This window comes from Anser anser, assembly GCF_964211835.1.
Source record: "Anser anser genome assembly, chromosome: 1".
Classification (NCBI taxonomy): domain Eukaryota; kingdom Metazoa; phylum Chordata; class Aves; order Anseriformes; family Anatidae; genus Anser; species Anser anser.
The window spans coordinates 137,605,642-137,627,401 of NC_139720.1; the positions used below are offsets into that span (position 1 = coordinate 137,605,642).

At 39.8% G+C, this 21,760-nt stretch overlaps 1 protein-coding gene and 1 long non-coding RNA gene across 2 annotated transcripts in view; both read left to right on the forward strand.

The window, feature by feature from the left end:
• ZBED1 (zinc finger BED-type containing 1) overlaps nt 1-21,760 on the forward strand; it is a 211,829-nt gene that overhangs the window by 70,282 nt on the left and 119,787 nt on the right. The window contains exon 2 of the mRNA XM_083802838.1: nt 9,396-9,503. Within this exon, the coding sequence (XP_083658964.1) occupies nt 9,396-9,503 (108 nt within the window). The remainder of the gene's footprint in view (nt 1-9,395; nt 9,504-21,760) is intronic.
• Nucleotides 9,515-19,706, forward strand: LOC310883110. The gene is made up of 2 exons (XR_014573330.1): nt 9,515-12,617; nt 16,692-19,706. It is a non-coding gene; the product is annotated as an uncharacterized lncRNA (long non-coding RNA).

Below are 21,760 nucleotides of genomic sequence, written 5' to 3' on the forward strand. Positions count from 1 at the left end.
CTAGCATGGCAAACATGGCCAGGAGTGAGATCTAGGACTCAGAACCTGCACCCTCCCTTCTCTTTCTTTCTTTTACCTTAGGGTAGCTCCATATTGGTTGGGATCAAATTTCCTAGTAACTCTCTGTCAAAATCAGCCTGAACTTGTATTGTAAAAAGATCAGATATTTGCCTCATCAAAAAAATTTTCACTGCCACTTTGTATCCCTTTGTCTTAGAGAAACCCAATTCAGAAATGGCAAGAAAACTTCCCAAATTAACCATCGGCCTTGGTTTTCTCCATTCTCAACCTCCTCCTTCTCGAGGGGACAACATTCAGGATTCTTGGTGTGATAAATGAAGCTGACCACAGAAGGTCTACATGGAGTTTATTGGAGGAAAAAGTTTTTCACAGTCAGAACGAAGACAACTCAAATTAGTACTGAGAATTACCATATATATTGTTTTTGAAAACTGCAATTATCTGTTTCTCTGTGAAGCCCTTCTGGCGAGTCTAGCAGTTTCAAAAAGACTGGGATCAATATTACTGAGGATCCTATTTGACAAGTAAACCAAAAGCACTCAGGCTCCAGCAGAAAGATGTGCACAAATGCAGCTTCCCTCTGCTCTCCTCACCAGGTAAAACTTTTCCACTGGCCAACACTCCAGGCATGTGCTCTAGAAAACAGAGCACTGAAAATACATGTGCAAGTGCAGAGGAAATATTTTTTCTCTTGATTTTGGCAGTAGTTGTCCAGTTGATGGTTACGGTGCCTTGACTTGCACCATGTCCCTGCCACCAAACCTTGGTTGATTTGGATCCATAAATAGCAGTTGGCCAAGCTGTCTGTGCAGGTCACTTTGCTGGGCTTTTTTGTTGCCTTTTGGGCAATACCACTCTACAGAAATTTATGATTCAGGTGCATGAAATTGCTTAGAGCTGTGTCTCTTCCAGCTAAATACTTGGGGGAAAGGAGAAGAGAGGGTGTTGAAGCACTTGGAAATGACATCTTCGCAACAAAAAAGCTCGCGCCTTTGAGAGGCTGATACTCCCTTCTCCTTCCCTGGCCCTACCTTATGCACACACTTCTCCCTGTTCCTGCATTCATCCCGTCTTTCCAGGAATCACTGGAAGAAACGCAGATAGGTGTGTCATGCAAATGAATTTTTTGGTGCTGCATTCCACCCCCCCAGTGTTGCTGGAGAGATCTGTTATCACGGGACTTGGGTTTTTGAATGCCAAGAGCTGTTGCTCTGAAAAGCTGCCTTATTTTGGATAGCATTATTTTTCTTTAGCAAAAGATACATCTTTTTGTCCTGTAATGGTGGTGTTGTAACTCTCTTCTTACTACTGCTCCAGTTTATTTTGCATCTTTCCTAATATGGGGATTTCTTTTAGCACAGTTCAGTCTTGCTGTGGGTGTTTTTGGTACACTGCTGTGATAGTGAGCTCTAATAATACTTGTTGACTATGTAAGACCTCACAGAGCTCCCCAGTGTGTTCATGAAAGATAGAACGGGAGGGAGGAGAAGCTACTCTGCTTATTAATCCTCTGTAGGTCGGCTTTCCCTTGAGTTGAATAAATGAGATGTCCAGGGACAGGTCCTGAAATAGGTTTTGGAAACTTCTTTCTCTGGCTTCTATGAAGGGCTTGTCATCTTCCCTGCAAATGTTATCATTTTGGCCCTATAAGCAAACTGGCATGTTTGTCAAAAAGCTGAACAAATGCTGTAGCCTTACAGCAGGCTTAAATTTGCTTGTTTGTTTGTTTTAATTGGCAATTTAAATAATTGCATTAGTTTGTCTCAGCCGATTTTTGCTGCTAAATCTGAAGAAATACTGCTTGTTCCTATTGTTCCTGTACTGATGAGGTCGCAAAGAGATGAGGGCACACATCAGCTCCTTAGCAGGGTGAGTGTGCTGCTTTTCTAGCTGTTGTAGCTCCCACTCTCCTGTTTTTTTTTTTTTGTTTTTTTTTTTCATTTGCTGCCTTGCTGCCTTTCGGCTGCTGGTCCAGGCTGCCTGGGTAGCTGGTGGCTTGGCCGATGGCATTCCCAGATGTCCAGGCAGCCCAGGAGAATTGCTGCTGCTGGCGCAGTGACTGACCACCCTGCTCATGTCTGGGGGCTCTGCCGTGCTGTGGGAATGTCAGCCTCACAGTGCACGGGCTGCACGGGCCTTCCCGCTTAGGATATCCCCGGCTGAAGCACGGGGGACGGAGCTTTTATGAATTTCCAGCGTTGGTACACATGACTTGTTATTTGTGGCCAGGTTCGTTGGCGCTCAGCGCCTTGCAATCCCTGTGCACCTTGTGCAATGGTTAAACAAGAAACCTTGTCTTACGGACCCAGGGTTTTTGCTGTGGTTTTGTTGAGTGCTTGTTCACAGCCTGTATTCCCTATTGGTCGTTGTGTGGGAGGCTTCTGAAATTAGGTCTTCCCCTGTGTACTGAAGTTCTTACAGCCATCTGGCTGCTGTTGTTCCATTAATAGCACCTTGAGATACGATGCCTCTGTAGGGCAAGGGACACATTTCCATGATTTGGTTTCTCCGGCTGTTCTGGTTCTTCAACACCTTTCCCTTCCCATCAGTAAAGGCAGTACCAGCCTGTCTCCAGTACCTCAGTTTCTTCGTGACTCCTGACTTTCACTTCTCCTGTGAAAGCAAAGCAAGACAAAGACTTGGAGGTGCAAATTTTCAGTTGTGCACGGAAACGGATGCTCCTCCTGAGCAAACTGGTCACCCTTATACAACATGTCCAAATGATGGTCATGTGCAAGTGGATCTGCATGTGCGCGTGACAGTTCTTCATGAGCGGAAAGCCAGATGACTGGGAACTGCCGAAACCAGCAGGATGCCACTTTACGGAAGGACTAGTCAGGCTGGTTGCCACCTACCTGATTTCCAGCCTTAAAAGCCTTCAATCTTGATAGCATGCTGATGTTCCTTAGGAAAGTGATAGGAAGCAGCAGAGGCAGAAAAGATTTTGGTGTGCAAATTCAGGAGGCCCATTTGCATTTGAAAGATCATCTGCACAGGCTTAGGACTCAGAGCTTTCCTGCTGGTGAGAGCTTGTGCTATACCAAAAATAAATAAATAAATATATATTGGCTGGTTTATTCTTCAGGACTTGAGTACCGAGAATTGTCTTCTGTTAGGTTATGTACCTTTTCTAAGTTCTGGCATGACTTTTTGAGCCTGGACCCTGTGTACTCGATTTCTGCCAAGACAGAAGTTTATGGAGGTGTTCCTATAAGGCTCCAACAAATGCCTGTTACTGAAAGCTGTATGGATAAAACGATTTATTTTTTTTTTATATCTGCTTTGAAAAAGACATTAGTGGCTATAATCTCAGCACTGCCACGGTGTAAATCGGGGGAAAAGAGTTGGAATATTTTGGTATAGGAAAACCTCCTCAGTAGTTCAGTGGTAAATTGAATTATATGAATTTTTTAGCCAACTGGAAAAACTTGACTGTGCCATGTCCTGTGGCGTTAGATGAGGACTGACAACTACAGTTTGGCCTCCTTGTCTCACTCAGTGCTGCTATATAGGAACAGCTCCAAATGTGGTACTTGTAACTCTGTCATCAAACTAAATATTCATTGTGGCTTCTTTTCTTTTGCCTTTTTTTTTTTTTTTCATCTGTGGTTCTGCCAGTTACCTTCAGGGATAGTATTTGCATGTAAATTATTCAGTTATAGGAGGAAGGAAAAAACTAACTGTTAGGATTTGTCTGCAGGGTCTCCTCAGCATAAATGCGACCGAGGTCCCTGTGCCAAGTGTGCGGTTCAGGAGGAGCAGGCTTGGTGCCTGCGCCTCGCTTGGTGCCTCTCAGGTAGCCCCTCTGACCAGCTCGTCAGATGCCTCCAGCAGTGCTCGTCTTTCTTGCCTGATAAGGACTGGAGACCTATTTAGACAATCTAAATTCTGCCTTTGGCTTTTGATGTCTTAAAAAGAGCTTTTAATGAGGAGGTTAATATAAAGATACTACATGTTAATGTCCACATGACTCACAATGTTACACAAAAGCAGATGCTGGATTAATAGGTTAGGAGACAGGATTTAAAAACAAACATTTGATGCAATTTGCTTTGTACGTTGTAATAAACTTTTAATACATTTTTTTTTTCCTCAAACAGGCTGTGTTATAAAGAATACCAAAGCAATCAACTTTTGAGGAGAGCTCTTTTTCTGGGATGTGCATTGCCTGTGTTTATGTAGCACATTTCTGCAAAGAAGACAGTTAGCTTAATGACTCTGTTTTAGTTTGACTACTTCAACCCCCATCCCATTTGACAACTAAACCCTATCCCTACCCTGGAGTTGAGACTTTGCTGGCAGGAACTGGTCACTGGTACAGGTCTGCACTCTGCTTTCTTTCTCTGTGGTCATAGCAGTTGCAGAGACATCCTGAAAACCCTCAAACCCTCTTTAAGAGCCTCTCAAAAGTTAGTATTTTTGAAATTTACAGAATTGCCTTGAATTCATCATAATATCATCTGTGTGTGAGGACAAGTCTGTACATGGAAGTTATTTCAGATGAAGGAAAAGTATATTTAAAAAGGACAATTATTATTTTTAGATAGTATCATATTTATTACAGAATAATTTTTTTTTTTTTTCTGCTTTAGCTTAATCCACTTGCAAAGTAGATAACCTTATTTCTTCTGAATACTTTGAGGTGTAGACAGAACCATCAGCCTGGGAGAAGCCTCTGTCAGAATTTGGCTTGATAAATAAGAACTCAAAGACCGCAGGCTAGTTTCTTCGAACACAAAGGGAAATGAACAGCCAGTGCTTGGTCAAGGTTTCTCATTAGCACTAGGGCTGTGCAGTTCTCATGTCCCACGGTGAAATCAGTGGAGCTGCACCCCTATAATTGAGATCAGTATCTACCTGCTTACCAGGAGGAGAGGCAGAGGGAGACCTGGGATGTTTTAAATGAGGTGCAAGAACTGCCAGAGAGCATCTCCCTGCAGTGCAAAGCCAGGGGGTCCAGACTGCCTCCTGCCCTCAGGGTCTTAACAACCTCTGGCCAATCTGGCATGCAACATGAAGCAGCGTCTGCTGGGAAAACAGGCTGTGCCCAGGGCTGTCTTGGAAGTTTTCTGTTACGTTTTGTTGTGGAAAAGGGGTTTTCACAATGAAAAGTTGTTTCACAAACTCATATGTGACGATCAAGTTCCAGTGGAAAGAGCACACCGATGGGAGATGGGCTTTTATCGTAGCTGTGGTTGACTTACTTGCACAGCCTGGATTTGGCCTTGACTCCCTGTGTTGTAAAAACGAGCAGCAAATCAGCAAATCCTCTTCAAAGAGGTTTTTTATACATTAAGGTATCTGTCTTGCTGGAAACAGTACACCTTTTTCACAGATTAATAACTTTAAGATTAATAAAAAAATTGAACTTAAGAATTGAGGAGGGTTGTGGTTTTCTTTTGTTGGTGGTGTTGGTGGGTTTTGTTTGTTTGTTTGTTTCTGTTTGTTTTTCCGGAAGATGTGTTTCAGTTTTCAATGTGTTTTCCATTTTGGATTAAGTCAACTGATATACTGAGACACTATAGAGTTCTGCCTATTCAAAACCATGCTCTCTGGAAGTTGTATATTGTACCTACTGTAAATAAAACAGATACTGGCCATTTACATTTATGTCTGTAGCCCTCATTTCTCCTTCCCCAGGTGCTCTGTGATATAGGATCTCACTGAATACATTTGTGCAGTAAAGGCTGTCCATCTGTTTTGATCTGCTTTGCAAGCTGGTTACCTGATTTGAGTGGCCATTGGGACCAACCATTGCCATTTTCTTTGTAGCCCTCATGGACAGGATAGGAGCAAGCATTGTCTTTCACCGTCCTCTGCTAAAACCCACTTTGTCATAGCAATACCTGCTGTCACTTTGCTTTTCTGACTTCCCCTTTTCCTTCATGTTACTGCCTCTTCCCTATTCCTGACTTCTTTTTCTCCTTTTCTTTCTCTCATTTTGTTCTAAATGAATCGATTTTGCTCTGAAATAAACCTTCTTATTCACTAGGTAGATATAGTGGTGCAGTAACTGAAAATGGGTGATAGCATGTGTATGCAATGTGTAAAATACAAATCTCAGGTTGACGAGGTGGTGAAAGGGGAAGAAGCAAGAGGAAGCATGGGGAGCTGGAAGAGGAGGACAAGGTACTCATGCCTAAACAAAAGCAATTTCTTTGAGGAAATACCTTTTCTTGTTGCTGAAGTGTTTCTTTTATTCAGTTATAGTGAAACAAACAAAAATGGAAATGACTTCATTGTCCTTTTTGCTTTGGATTCTATACCCAAATACACAGGTGAAGCAGTATTAAGTGATAAGCAGGAATGGAGTTATGGGGAAGGAAGCAAACGTTATGGTTGCGTAGCTTGCTTTACCAGCTATCATAGGTCAATTTTCACTACAGTTTATGATTCGATTGATTAAAATTTAAGAGAATAGTTAGTGGACTTATTTAGCTCACATTTTTTGCCTTTTAGTTGGCATTCTCTTTATAAGTACATACACACATGGAGAATTTGTACATGTTGCTGTCATGTCCACAGTGGCCTTTCCTGCTCTAACATGAAAGCAATGCTAATGCTCCTTGTCTGAACGTAAGCCTATTCAGCCCTTCAGGGAGCGCCGCAGAATGGGTCTTTTGGTGTGGACTCAGTTGGACTAAGGAGTGTTTGCTTTGTGAGAGGTGCTTGTAAAGTGACTTAAACTTTCTGAACTAACAGACCTGAACCAGGATATAAGAAACATTAGTATTGGTGTGGGAAGGTCATATTTCACTTCTCATTGAAGTGCTAGAGTTACTTTTTGGGGAAGAAACTTCTTGGGGAGAACCCAGAATTTGAATCTCTGCTACAATGCGTTAAGATGTGCCTCTTTGCTCCAATGCATGCTGTTTTCCTCCTCAAAATCCCATCAGTTCTGGAGCCATTCTTGCTCTTTTCCTTGTAGTTTCTGTCCTTGCCATTGGTTTCAGGGTTACCTGCTGCCTGTTGCCCTGTTGCTGGGTAAGAGACCTGTCCCCTTTCAGCTCTCCACCAGTACAAGGGAATGTGTTCATGTTTTCTCATTGTCTAAAAGGGCAATCAAGTTGAACAGTACACACGTATTCCTCTCCCTTTTAGGGGACTCAGATTATTCAGGCACTGATTTTCACTCAATGGCTGAAAATACTGGAAGTTACATCCTTGCCAAATTTCAAATGTATCCAGTCATGCACGAAGCCTTTTATGCAGAGGTGACAAAAACTTGGATTACAGTGAAAAAAAAAAAATTCTTCCTCTTTATTTATTTTCTGTCTGCATTTTCAAAAAATGCAATAACTTTTTTTTTTTTTTTTGAACACTTCACTGACTGAAGACAGACTAGGAAAACATTATCTAAAAAAAGCTAAGATCAATATAATTGAAAAAGACTACACAGAGTGGAAAATTTAACAATTATTTAATAGCAGGTCTAGCTTTAAGTTCTAAGCCTAGCTATTGAAAAAAAGTGTAGGCATTTTATGTAGAGTTTATTGTGATAAATATTTTTGGTGGAAATTGCAGGGCTGCTTATGTAACTAGTTGGAAACCTTTGAAAGCTCTTGGCCAAGGTTTTTTTTAGCACAAATTATATTTATTAGGATACATAAATGCAAGAATATCACTGTAAGAGGAATTAACTTTCAAATAATTGCAAATAATTCCCACTCTACATGGATGGGAAGAATCAAGTAGTTACCTGAATAGAACAGAAATTCATGTTGAATTGTACTGGAAATAACTGTGTATTTAAGAAAAAGTGAAATCCGGGAGTTGCTATGAAGAAAGGACATTGTATCAACATTAGTTCTGTGTTTCATAACTATATGAAATATGAGCTTGTGTTATACAACAAAGCAATCCCCTGAAAACCTAGAAATCAAAATAGAAAGTCCTTTGATAGATGAAAGTCAGCATCGTTTTAACATTTGTTATCTATAACATTGCCTACAGACACTGCACTGTGGCAAAAGGAAACATTCAGCGCCGTTTCCCCTGTGCTAGATATTTGTATATCTAGCAGCTTGTTTTAAAAAGCAAACAGAGACTCACCTTGGTAGCCTAAAGACCACACGGGATTCACATGAAAGATTTGCCAACTCATCAAAAATCATATTTGATATTTGACCTAATTTATGCCAACCCCAAACAGTTAAATTAAACCACCTGCGTGACAACCTTTGCTCTCATTTGGCTGGAGCGCTCGCGGTAGAGCATGAATGTTTCCTACCAGGCTGAGTTGTGCAATCCGCACCCATGCATCCACTTGCCTTTGTGGCACTGAGGAACATGGTGTAGTGACAGGACCCAGCAGGGCAGGTTGATGGTTGGGCTCCACCATCCTGAAGGTGTTTTCCAAGCTAGATGGTTCTAGGGCTCTCCTTCCCAGGCATCCCCACAAGGACCTCTCTGAGTGAGGTTTTTGCATCAGCCCCTCCACAATGAAGGCAAAAGCAACTCATTTTCAGCATCTGTACGGGGTGTGGAGTTTCACTGCCTTTTGGCTCATTGGGAGGCTCAGTGGGAGGCAGGGGTCATAGGCTTCGCCCACCCTTGGCAGAGGGGTTAATCTTCATCTCATGAATTTGGAGCATGTGCCCTACCCAGTTGGCCACGTCTTATCCTGGGTTCAAAAGTGCTTGTGGAGGTGCAGCCTTTGTGCAGCCATCCACGGGCAGCAGAAATGTTGGCTTCGGTGGTGAAGGCCTGTGGTGGATGGGAAAAGCCGATTTGTTTTTTAATGCAAAAATTGGCTCCTCATTTCTTTGGGGGCTAGGAGCCTGCAATTTTCAACAAGTAGAGTACTCAATTATGCAATTAAATTAGGTAGACTGGCTTCTACCCTTGCTTGGACATGTCTTCTTTGGCCGAACTCCTTACTGTGTCCCCCGTGCTCCTGGTGAAGTCAACATAGGGCTCAGTCCTTTGTCATTCAGGAAGCTTGCAGGATTTTATGCTGCCAATTGAATTTTTTCCCAGTGTGCGGGAAATAAACAATCCCCAAGCTGACTTGTAACAGCTGTCGTGCTGCTCCATAACAAAGTTAAGGTAAAAATTTTGAAGGGTGGATTATTACAGGATAAAAAAAACGCATGCAAATAGAAATGAGTAACTTTTGGGTCTGAACTGGACGTTTATCTTTTGTGTCATCAACCTCAGTCTTTCGTGAGCTGCTAGTACTAGAAGATTATAGTGCAGTAGATGACGCCAAATATTCTGTACCTTCTATTTCCACACAGAGCTCGCTTTTGACGTTGTTTACTGGCCTGGATAGAGTGGTCTGTTAAGTGTGTGCCTCTTTCAAATGCATCTGAAATTCTTAATCATGTTACTACTGTGAACTAACCTTGCATTATTTCTTTTTCTTCCTATAGCTTTCCCTACACAAAATGGAAAGGTTGCTATAGTGACTGGAGGTACTAAAGGAATTGGTTACCAAACTGTGAAGCATTTGGCAAGACTTGGCATGCACGTTATAATAGGTACAGTTGTTATTTTCTTAATATTAATATATTTATTTGTGTTTCAGAAAATATATATTTTTTCTTTTAAGGAAGATTTTCTTTCCAGTATAATTGTAAATTTGGAAGGGAAAAGCTGGCGAGGGAAGGAGCAAGGTTTTTTTTCTAGCTTTTAGCACAAATAAAGGTTTGGTTTGTGTTTTGCTTTGCAAAACTTTAAAGAGAAGTTGATTTTTTTATTTTTATTTATTTTTTTGGTGAAAAACTTGGAAGACTTAAGCTATCTTATGTTAAAAGTCAGCAATTATGTCATGAAAAAGACTTTAAAATACGGGTATTACAAAGATATCTTGTGACTGATTTCCTTAACTGAGGATGAACTTGAACTTTAGGGTACACATTTTAATTAAGAGGAAAACTAATGAAAGCCTGGAAGGAATATTCCAGTGTGTAGTGGGGGATATTCGTGTTCCTTTGTATGACAGAGAAGAGGAAACCTCTGTAACTTCAAACATGTAAAAATTTCACATATACTTCTCAGCTTGTCACTGTAGGTGATCCTTGTACTCCAGGTAGGGAAAGAAGTAGCTTGAGAGGTTCGTTCGTGTCAGCCTGAGATGGGATGGGCAACTCACCTCCTGGAGGTTCCTGTTTCTCTCCATTGATTATAAGGAGTTTATAAGGTGGCTATGTTAGATTGAGAAGTCATTTAGATATCTAAAGTTAGTATGGGTTAAACCCTGTTGGAACTCCAAAAACGTCCTGAGCACAGAATTTCTTCTCTCTGCTACAGATTTAGTGAGATTTTGTTCCTATTTTCTGAAGCTTTCTGTGTTCCTACTAACTATATCTACTAAATATTTATATAATAATTTACAGAACATATATATAAATAAATAAATGAAATAAATAAATGTCTACTAAATCAGTATGTAGCCATGAATAATGATATTCTTGACACACTGTATTTTGCTCCCTTATTCTTTCCTTAACTAGATTTCTACATTTCTTCTTTAACTTTTACACCATAAGGTCACTGAAGGTCAGTATTTCGTAACACAGTAGCGAGCTAGTGATGACATTTTATTTAGCTTTTATACAGAACAGGATCTCTCTAAGGTTTTGTATACACATCTTTTGAAAAAAAAAACAAACAAACAACAAACAAACAAGCACATAGTAGCCATGTATTATTCTCAGTGCTGTGGAGTTAGTAACACTAATGGACTTGCCCTGGAAACGTACAGGTGTAATGTAGAATACCACTTACTCATACATGTTTTAATAGATGTGTCAAAACCAAGCAACTGCAAAATACAAACAGATGCTGCTATACGTAGCTAGATGATAGATGTAGCTAATGTCAGCATTAATATTTCACTAAAGAAGTATCTTTTCATGTTAAAGGTGGACTGGAGAAATGGACGCAGTTGGAAAAGAAAAAGGCCAATTTTCTTTTCTTTGCATAGTGTCATGGAAGTGTAGAACATTGCTACTTCTTTGAAGACTTACTTTACATCATTTAATGTTTAATGTTTAGTAGGTTTCACAATTCAAAGTGAGATCTTAGGGAAAATGAAGGGTATATTTATTTACAGAATTTTTAAATAAACTGATTTTGCCCACTCATAATCACCTTAGTATAGATTTCATTTACTCACACCCATACTCTTACAAGCCCCAACATGTGTGTGCGCAAGTGGTCTGGTGAGCATCACTTGTCTGCAGTGTGGGACTAGGCATGTCAGCTGCCGAGCGTTCATCCTGGCTTTGTGGTCCTTGATCGGAAATGACAAGGTAGTTTACAGACAGATCCTTTATGCCCTTCAGGATTCATCAGCTCTTAGTCTGTCTTTCTTTGTTTGGGGTATACAGACTATATCTGGGCTAGCAGGAAAAGTAATGGTATAGGTGATATGCCACAACATTGTTGCTGTCTTCCTGGCATCAGAATGCATGGTCATCTGCTGGCAAGTCTAGACATACACGACACAGGAGCAGTGTCCTTGAAACGTGTCCTTTATTATCAAAAAAGGACGTTCTTTTAACTCTTTGCTCTGATGTTTCTTCTGGTGCTTGCAGACGCACACATTTCCATTCGCTCTTAATTTGTACCAACCTTAATATTTGCATTATGAATCTCTAGAAATGTAAATTAATGAAATTAATTATAGGAAGCATTTGATGAGTAAGAATTTCAACTGATTTAATTCTTTCAGCCAAACTCTGACCTAAACACTGAGTCTGGTGAGTCAGAGACATCTCCTTTGCCTGTGAAATTCTTCAGAGCAAGGAAGCCCTGTCAGTAGAATGGATAGTCGCAGGGTTTGTTCCAGCTGCAAGGTTAAAACAGTCTCAAAAGCACATTAAATGCAATGACCTTCCATCCTTGTTGCTAACTGTAGGCCCCAAGTGTCCAGAGTATGCTTAAAATACCTCTTGTTACATTAGCACGTTCAGCTTCAGGCCACACAAGCAAAGCTTTAAACCTCAAGTAAGACAGCAAGTGTGCTCAAGTTTTCTATTGTAGGAGTTTTCACTGTATGTTTGTATGTAAGCATGAACATATGTGAAAAAAGTGTGGATGTTAGGTGAATTTGGGCTCTGAAGGAGGATCAGGCTCACATTTAGCTCATGGTCAATTTTGCCCATTCACTGAAGGCTTTTCTCCTATTGCAGGGACTAAGTAATGGGAATGTTTAGCAATAAAGAATGATATACCTGCAGCGGGCAAATGAGTCAAACCCAAAAATCTTATGTGAAGATGATTCACCACTTGTGATGGATGTGATTTTGACTCCATTTCATGTTTTAGAGGAGTCAATGTTTGAAATAACTTGCTTTTAAATCCCATCTACCAGTGGAACAAGCGAAACAAATAAGTGGAAAGTATTCTACCTTGCGGAATATGAATAGTCACCGTGTAAAAAGGCAATGGTTTCCCTTAAAGCATTTTCAGCAAGCAGTTACACTGTGCTTTTACAGCTTCTTACTTTCCAGTCCCAGCACGGCTGCACAAGACTCCTTTCTCCCTCCAATGGTCTCTCTCTGCAGATGCTACTAGCCCAGCCCTCAGTCTCTTGATGGGAAAAAGGTCAGCGTGAGTGCTGAAATGATGAAAGGAATTTTCTACAGGTTAGTTTGTTAGACTTCATTGCTGCTTTTTGCAACACTGTGAAAGCATTGCTCACAGTGAGCAGGGCTTTTACTGCAGGAGAAATCTGGGACCCCTGGCAAAGCAAGCTACTGCCACTGGTGGGCTTTTGGAGTCAACCGTGCCAGGAGTTAGTGCTCCCTGTTACCCAATTTGTTACTTAATAAATAAGCTTGCATTTTCTTCTTCAGATGAGGCAAATGACAAGTCATTTTTGTTGTCTATTTGTCAGGAGCTGATACTAAAGATGGTGTTTTGTATGGGATTCCAAATACATATGCTCTTAACATTAAGGACATCAAAAATCAAGGTGTCCCATTTATTGTTATGACCACCATCCTGGTTCAGTTCTGATTCACAGTGATGGCCACAGTTTTGTGAGTCTGAATTTAGATAGATTAGAAGCATAAATTCTTTGTATCCCTTCCATCCTTCATCACTGGGGTGAATGCATGTTAAAAATACTGACTTTAAAAAGGAGAGTTTCAGTTTGTTCCCTCCCACCCCTGAAAATTAATGAAGGAAAACTGGGGGGAAAAAAGGTGTGGCAATGTCTAGTATAGAAGCTTGATATTTTTGTCTGTAAATGGTGAATGAAAATCAAAAGATTTCCATCTTGGCAATGTTATACATGTGCTGCTTGTTATAAAACACCAGGTTCAGGGCAGTGTAATCAGTCTTCAGTGTCTGAGTATATCAGTGTCACAATTTTCTAAGACAATCTCACATTCTGAAGGAAACAGTCTCATTATATATATAAATATATGTATATATTCAAGTGATTTATCTGAGCAATGAAATTTTGGCGTAAATAAATGTACTTCATAGCCAGACTCAGCGCTTCTTTGTGACCTTTGTAAGTCCTACAAGAGACCAAGAAGGAGATATTTCTGTCATCTCTTTCATTCACATTAGTTTCCAGTTTTCAGGCTGGACTCTCTGCACTACATATCAGACAATTCTCATATGATATAATACTACAAAGTAACTTTATAAGGATAATTAAACCCTATCAAGATGGTAAAATTATTCATTATCAAAGACAGTTTGATTTAATTTCAATTACTGAAATTTTATATGGGATACTTTAATAGTCTTTTCTTACTGTAGACAGATGTATGAGATGCTTGAGTATTTTTAATTTTAATACCACTCCAGTATCTTATATGTCCCATGCATAGCCCAGAGGACTGACTGCAGCTGAGAGTTCAGAAATCCTAAGTATATGTCTTGGGAAACCTGGTTGATTAATATTTGCAGAATATCTTGAAAATACCTATCATGGGCCAAAGGTATTCTCTGGATATCAGATGATAAAACGGCAACAGAGGATTGACCAAATTTGTTGGATATTATTATAACTACATACACTGATTACCTGTGCAATTAAGCCTGGGCGGCTTAATTAAGTAAGCATAAGCGAGGGAAAAGGAAAAGCCACTTGCCATGAACACAAGGCACAATAGAATCATTAAGGTTGGAAAAGACCTCTAAGATCATCTGGTCCAACCATCCCCCTACCACCAATATCACCCACTAAACCACGTCCCCAAGCACCACGTCCAACCTTTCCTTAAACAACCCCAGGAATGGTGATGCCACCACCTCCCTGGGCAACCCGTCCCAATGCCTGACTGCTCTTTCTGAGAAGAAATGTCTCCTCATTTCCAACCTGAACCTCCCCTGGGGCAACTTGAGGCCATTCCCTCTAGTCCTATCGCTAGTTATCTGTGAGAAGAGGCCGACCCCTAACTCCCCACACCTTCCTTTCAGGTAGTTGTAGAGAACACTAAGGTCTCCCCTGAGCCTCCTCTTCTCCAGACTAAACAACTCCAGCTCCCTCAGCCGCTCCTCCTTGTGTTCCAGGCCCTTCACCAGCTTCGTAGCCCTGCTCTGGACACGCTCCAGGGCCTCGATGTCCTTCTTGTAGTGACGGGCCCAAAGCTGAACACAGTACTCGAGGTGCAGCCTCACCAAAGCTGAAATATACCATATATTTCAGCTATTATACATGTATATATATATATATGTACATACATATATAATATACCAATACTATAAACGATTAGTCTTACGGCTGATAAGCAACAGTCAGGGAAGCTGTCGACCTTGCATGTTCTCTGTCACAACGCTGGATGTCTCCTTCACCAGGCAGCACCCCAGGCCAGCCATCAGGAGCTACCCTGAGCTCGAGTTGGGGAGCTGCTTTTACAGGGCCGTGACTTTCAGTTGTCTGACTGACCTGCTAATACAAGTGTCTCAGGTGTGTTTCTATAAGGCTGCTGCTCCATGAACAGCTGCACTGTTTGCTGTGTGTCTGCTGTTGGTTGAACAGTCTGTTGATATCCCTGAGGACGTTGTCTAGACCGTTCTTGAGCGACTGAGTGGGTCAACACAGCTGTGAATTGCTTGTGAGCAGTCCATTGATATCTTTAAGGACTACCACGTGATAAATCACAGATTTCTCAGTGTAAGTTGGTGCTGGAAGCAAATTTCATGAGCACTCTTTTGTCCTGTTGTCACATGCCATACCTGAGGAAAGGAGCATCTCACCACACTATCAAACAGCAGTTATGCAGTATATTTTATGTTAGAGTTTGGAACAATTAAAACCAAGGTCAATTTGTAAAACAGACTGAGAGCCTAGATATGACAGTTCTGGTGTTTGTATAAAAGAAAACTACGCAGAGTTAGTAACTCCCAGTCAAGGGGTTTTCAAACAGTCCCAGCACTCTGAGCAAACTGAAATACTTCTCGTGGCCGCTTAGTATTTTCCTGTCCGTTAGTATTTTATCTACTAACCTTCAGTGCTGGAGCTGCGTGGCTCTTAATCTTGGTTTATTTTATTTTATTGGAACTTTGTTTTTAAAATTCTTGACTTCAGGTTATTTCAGTTTGTGTTCATACATTTCAAAATAATCTTAAAGCAAATTAGCCAAGCCGAAACGCCCAATTTGAAGACCGTGTCATATCTTACTGCATGTGAATTTTTGTAATAAATTAGACTTCAAGTTCTGATCAGTCCTCAAAAATTAACTATGCTGAGGGAGTAAAAGAAACAACTGGGATTCATTAGTTCTAGATTTCCTATAACACTTAGTAAAATATAGTTTGTTGTTGTTTTGTTTTTTTATCATAAAACTAGTAAGTATGCAAAATAAGCAGCTAAAAAGATACAGTGTTTATGAATAGTATGGTGATTATTATGAACTGTGTAGAAATAAAATACCACCCATTAGAAAAGAAATAAGCCACTGTGATTAAAAACAAAGTTTCTCAATAGAATAAAAGCATTTCGGGACTACTATCTTTTGCATTGAATCTTAACACATCCTTAATGTAGTAGAAGCGTAAGGTGAGCAAATGTGCTTGGTAGGCATTTTTAGGAAGAACATTTTGGATAGTCCAGTGAATATGAAAAAAATCACAGGCATTATAATAGACACAAAATTAAATATGTGATGATAAACTTTGAAAGAGTCACTGCAGTTTTTCTTATCATGGTAATTCAAACAGCTGTTGAATTAATTTAATTTTGATTTTCAAAATCTTTTGTCAAGGCTTATGCCAAAAGATTTTAAAGTTGATAAGAGATAGATCTCCTGTAGATTAGTATCTGATTAGAAGCCAAATAAACAACATCTAGGAATGATTCAACTTTGGGATGGAGCAAAGGGACTCCTGATCCTGTAGATGTGTGTTCAGTATATTTATAAAAAGTACAGAAAAAGGCTAAACAGTGAGATGATACATTTTGTGCAAATGTGTTTAGGACAGTCAAACTAATTGGACAACTCATTATTAAGGGATTTGAACATCTGACACACCAGGAGAGGCTGAGAAAGCTGGGACTGTTCAGTCTGGAGAGGGAAAGGCTCAGGGGAACCTTAAATGTGTGTATAAATACCTGACAGGGGTAGTAGAGAAGATGAAACCATGCACATCCCAGCAGTGCTAAGTGACAGGACAAGATGCAATGCACACAAAATGAACCACGGAAAAATCAATTTAAGCATATGAAAACACTTTTTTTTTTTTTTTTTTTTTGCCTCGAGGGTGGTCAAACACTGGCACAGGTCTCCCATAGAGGTGGTGGAGTCTCCAGCCTTGGAGATGCTTGAAGCCTGACGGGACACAGCCCTGAGCAACCTGCTGTAGCTGACCTTGCTCTGAACAGAGGGTGGGACTGGAGGGTATCCAGAGGTGCCTTCCTGCCTCAGCCATGCTGTGAGCTTGTGAAATCCTAACTACCATGAAAAACATTGAAGAATCTCATAATGTTGAATGACTGGGTGATGACAGCATGGGTAAATACTGAGACTCAGTAAATGCAAATACTGCATATGAGGAAAGCCAACCACAGCTGTATATTTACAAGAATAGGATCCAAATTAACTACTACCACTCCAAAAATAACAATAATAAGAAAATAATTTGTGATTTACTGTTGAAAGTTCTCTGTAAAACATCTTCAATATTCAATGCCAGTCAAAAAGGCAAATAAAATCTTATTACTTAGCAGGAAAGAAAACAAAAACAAGATGTGAAGTGTCCTCTTCCTTTGTAGAAATCATTGTTTGAGCTTGTTGTGAATACTCAAAAGGAGCCTGGTAGAACTGGAAAAAAGCAGAGAAGGATGATGAGGAATATGGGATGGCTCTGTGTAAGGTGGGGCTAATAAACAAAGGTTCTTCCGCTTGCAAACAGATGACTGAGGTGTGATATCATAAAGGCTTATATAATTATGAGTGTTACAGAGAAAGTGAATAAGAAGTGGTTATTTTCTCTCTATTATACACAAAGTAGCGAACATCCAATAATTTAAAAAGAGGAACAACTGAAGTACGACCTTTCTAATCCAATTAAATGTGTCATTAAATCACAGACTTCGTTGTCCCAGAACACTTTGGAGGCCAAGTGCTTGAATGAATTGAAAATGCGATGAGATGATGAAGTGGAGGGTAGGTTCACAGAGAGGCTAGGAGTGACCTTTGATTCAGGAAACCTCTTAAACTACTTGCTGCTGGAATGGTGTATCAGAAAACTTCACTCTAGTTTTAATGCTGACACTGACACTTTTTTCAGCACCTGCTACAGGTCGTTGTTGGAAACAGCACTTTTCTGGTTGTATCTCTGGTTTGATAAACAGGGGCATTCTCATCTTCTCTTGGAAGAGTTGGGGTTGCTGAAACTTAGGGCAAGAATGATGATTTGTTTTCTGTTTGCAAACTGACCTCCTCCTCCTTACTCAATTTTGCTTCTTTTCTCAAAAGCATGCTCACAGCGACATTTTTGCCCTTCATGTCAAAAAGGCATGTATTAAATCATGAGTGCTGTACAATGAGCTGGGTGACAAAGGCCATGTGGTACGTCTAGACATAAGGAAGCTGTGTGTCACTTTCTCAATGCCTTTTTGTACCAGGACACATCCTTATACCTGACTTTATTGAATAACAAATTAATGACTTGGAAATTTCATGGGTGAGACCTATATTCCTTTTTTTTATATTCCTTTTTCCTAAGCAAGATGTTTTTTATACAAGACTTTACAGATTTCTCATCATTAGAGCTTTTGGGGGGCAGTTATTTGTCTCTCAGAGTCACTGTTATGCAGTGCCATGCACACTCACAAAATCAAAATCTTTATACCACTAGCTGGAGTGGCTTTTTTATTTTTTTATTTTTTCTGGAGACTTTGGGTTCTCTTGCAAGCCCAGTCTTCTGGCCTGTGCTCCACTTGGATCAGTTCCCTTCAGTCATAATGAGGATTATGCTACTCTGAGGAGACTCCTTAATTCAAATTCACATTTGGAACCTCTTCTGTGTTCTGTTACACAAAGACACCTAACCATCACCGTGTGTAACTTCTTAATCGTATGGTATACCAAGTTTATTACCATACTACCAAGCTTCTCCTGGCAATGTGCATATGCATTAGAGTTTGTGGACACCACTTCTAAACTTGGATTACTTGAAGTGATTGGTGAATATCTTTGCATTATACCTACCACATCTGCAAGTCAACTTTCCTGCTACCCTCCCATCAGAGAGCCAAGCACTGGCTCCCCCCTTCTTTCCAAAACACCATAGCCAAAGTGGGGCAGTGGGGAGGGCCACAGGGCAGGCTGCTAACCCTGAAAAGCTATTTAGTTTTAGAGATTAACTGCTATATAATTATGGCTAAATAAGAAAAGGGGGTTGCTGCCAGTTAAGAGCCACGCTGCGGCAAAGGGTGGCCCTCAACCTCCAGGCTGGAGGGGCTGGATGTTTCTCTGATCTGCTGTGTCCTGGGTATTTTGGATTTGCTCAGTGTCCATTTCAGGAGCTTTTTATTTGTGTTTTGGTTTTGTGTTCATTTGTTGAAAGTCATGAAATTCTCCCTTTGCTAACTCTGGCTTTTAAAATTTGTGTTTTTATTCTTTCCGGGCAATCTTAAACTTCACAGGCTGTATTGTTGTTCATAGATTATTCTAAATGTCTTTCTAGTGCATTGCAGTGCATTCCCTTCAAAGGTCAAGATGGCAAATTCCCATTTCTATTAAAAAAAATGCAAAAAGCCTTGCTTTTTGTCAGAATCAATTTTGTACATTAGTTATGAGTTATCAGTGATTAGTAATTATTATTTTGGAGAGATTTTCACCTTCTAAGGAATTAAGAATATTTTATAAAGAACACATGTAAATATATTAGTACCCCTTAACTAGCAACAGTGTAAGTGTTTCTGTAATGTACAAAAACATTCATCCATGCTAGGCTTCTGAGGGCTGTATTTTTGCCATCCTTATTCAGGCTGAGCAATACTCTGTGACAGTTCTATTGAAATCCCTGAAACAACTTTCAGAGTTAGAATGTACTTAAACTGATTAAGATGGCAGAGTCTGACCTTTAGGGTAAGATCCAAAGCCTCCTACTGCTGATAAGATTTTTTCTGTGTACTTCTGTGGTGTCTTTAGTTCAATGTGCTTTGACTTGTGACATTTGTGTAGAAAAATGTTGAAGAGGAGAGTCAATTTTTTTGACTAAAAGTTGTATTTGAATGTATCTCTCTCTCTCTCTCTTTTTTTTTTTTTTTTTTTTTCCCAATACGACTGGTATTTTGCTAAGAACTAGAATTTTTAATGCTATTAATATGATATCTCTTTTTATACAGATGCATCCATTCAGACTGGAATTTATTTTTGTTTTATTTTCAGAGTTGGTTGTAGTCAGTGTTATTATTGAATCAGTCTCACCTGAATTATTGACTATTCTATGGGGACAAAGAAGGAAAGCATCAGACAGGGCACTGAACAGCTTGCATAAACAATTCTTGAGACAACCGTACGCATTTTGAGCTCCCAATAGACACTTTAAATTTGCAAGAAAAGCATGATTATTACAGTTTTAGGTACTTCCACGATCTAAGCTCTCAAGACATCGAATCCCTTCTTCTTAAAGCTTTTGTTCAGATTCCCTCACTGCATAAAAGCATGATCTATCTTCACCTTCCCATCCTCCTCTCCACTTGAATCCAGGGTAGGCAGAGCTTACGCTACAGATGCTATTGAGCTTAAAATGGATACATTCTGGCTTGGATAAATATGGCACATTGAGCATACAAAAAATATGGTGAATCATCGGCAAAAAGTCAAGCAAAGATGATTCTCCTGTATATCACAAAGTTTTTCTAAACAGTTGTTACAAATACACTACTGAGAATCTAAAATACCTGACGTTGGTAAGAATTTGACCTTCATTTAATAAAACACGACCCGGCTTAGTTTAGAGCACTCTACTCCTGTTTAGCGTGGTTGGAAGTTGTGCCCTTCAGTGAATCATTTACATCAAAAAGATACACAGATTTTGTTTGATTTTTGCCAACCTAAAGGCAATTGTGGTAGCTTGTTGACTTAAAAAGTATTTTTTTAACTTAAAATAATTAATGTAGAACTGAAAAGGAGGCTGCTCTTTTTCATGTTTACTATTTACTTTGCTTAGAGGATCCCACAAGGATATACTTGAAGAGAAGCGGTGCAACCTGTCCCTTTCTTCTTCCACCCATCCTCAGCAAGGGGATACTGATCCCCTTAAGCAAGATCAGAGGTGTAGATCACTCTCCCAGTCCTATAGTATCTTTGTGATACTTGTCTTTGAACTTTTTTGTAAGGATTTTGATAATTTGTTCAATCTCCTTATTCTTTCTTACAGAATTTTCTTTGAAAGAAGTATTTCAAAAGCCTCAATCGCAGTAGCAGCTTTCACTGAGGCTGTTTCAATTTTACAGTACTTAAGCTTCAGAATCTAGTTTTCAAACTCTCTGTTGAATCAGGCTGGAAACAGACATTTGAAGTGACTGTTTAGCAAAATAATTATTTTATCCCAGTGGTCTAGAATGAAAAACATGCAAATATGAATAAAATGAGCTCATTTGGAGGGCACTGAGCTTTAATGAATAACCATTTATATAACAGCAAAATAACGCAAATTAAAATCTGTTGTGAACACAAGCTCTCTTATAAGAAAAAATTAAGTGAACATCCTGAGAGTTAAAGACACTGGAGGCTTAATAAGTGTGTTCACTGAACGAGGAGTGCTGAATGAAAGAGGAATCGCATCAGACCTTCACAGAGTTGGCACCAAACTATTTTTGTTTCCCAAAACAACACTATTATCTGGTGTTACAACACACTGAGCTTGAAACCTTACTCTACTAAATCACTTTGGGTGAAACAGTGAGGAAAACCAATCCTTCGCCTATCATCCTTGTGCCCAGATTTCCCCGGAGGTGGCAGTTTCACTGGGGGGGGGGGGGGTTGTTGACAGTGCATCTGTATCTGGAAATTAGCATCAAGCTGAACGTTTCTGTTCTTTAAAGACTTGTATGGCTTTAAGCAAAACAAACAAACAAAAAAACCCCACAAATGTCTGCTTTGTTGTTTTTGTTTGTTTGCTTGTTTGTTTGGTTTTTAATTCTTATTCTTTCTTGGTCAGTCTGAGCAGTATAATTCCAGAGTTAATGTACTTTATAAAGAACAGTTATAGGCCAGTGTGATCCTAGGTTTTCTGTGAGTATTCTCTTCAGTATCTGAAATGTTAGATTTCTTTATTTTGGCTACATTTATGTAAATGTCGAGTCTTCTTGCCT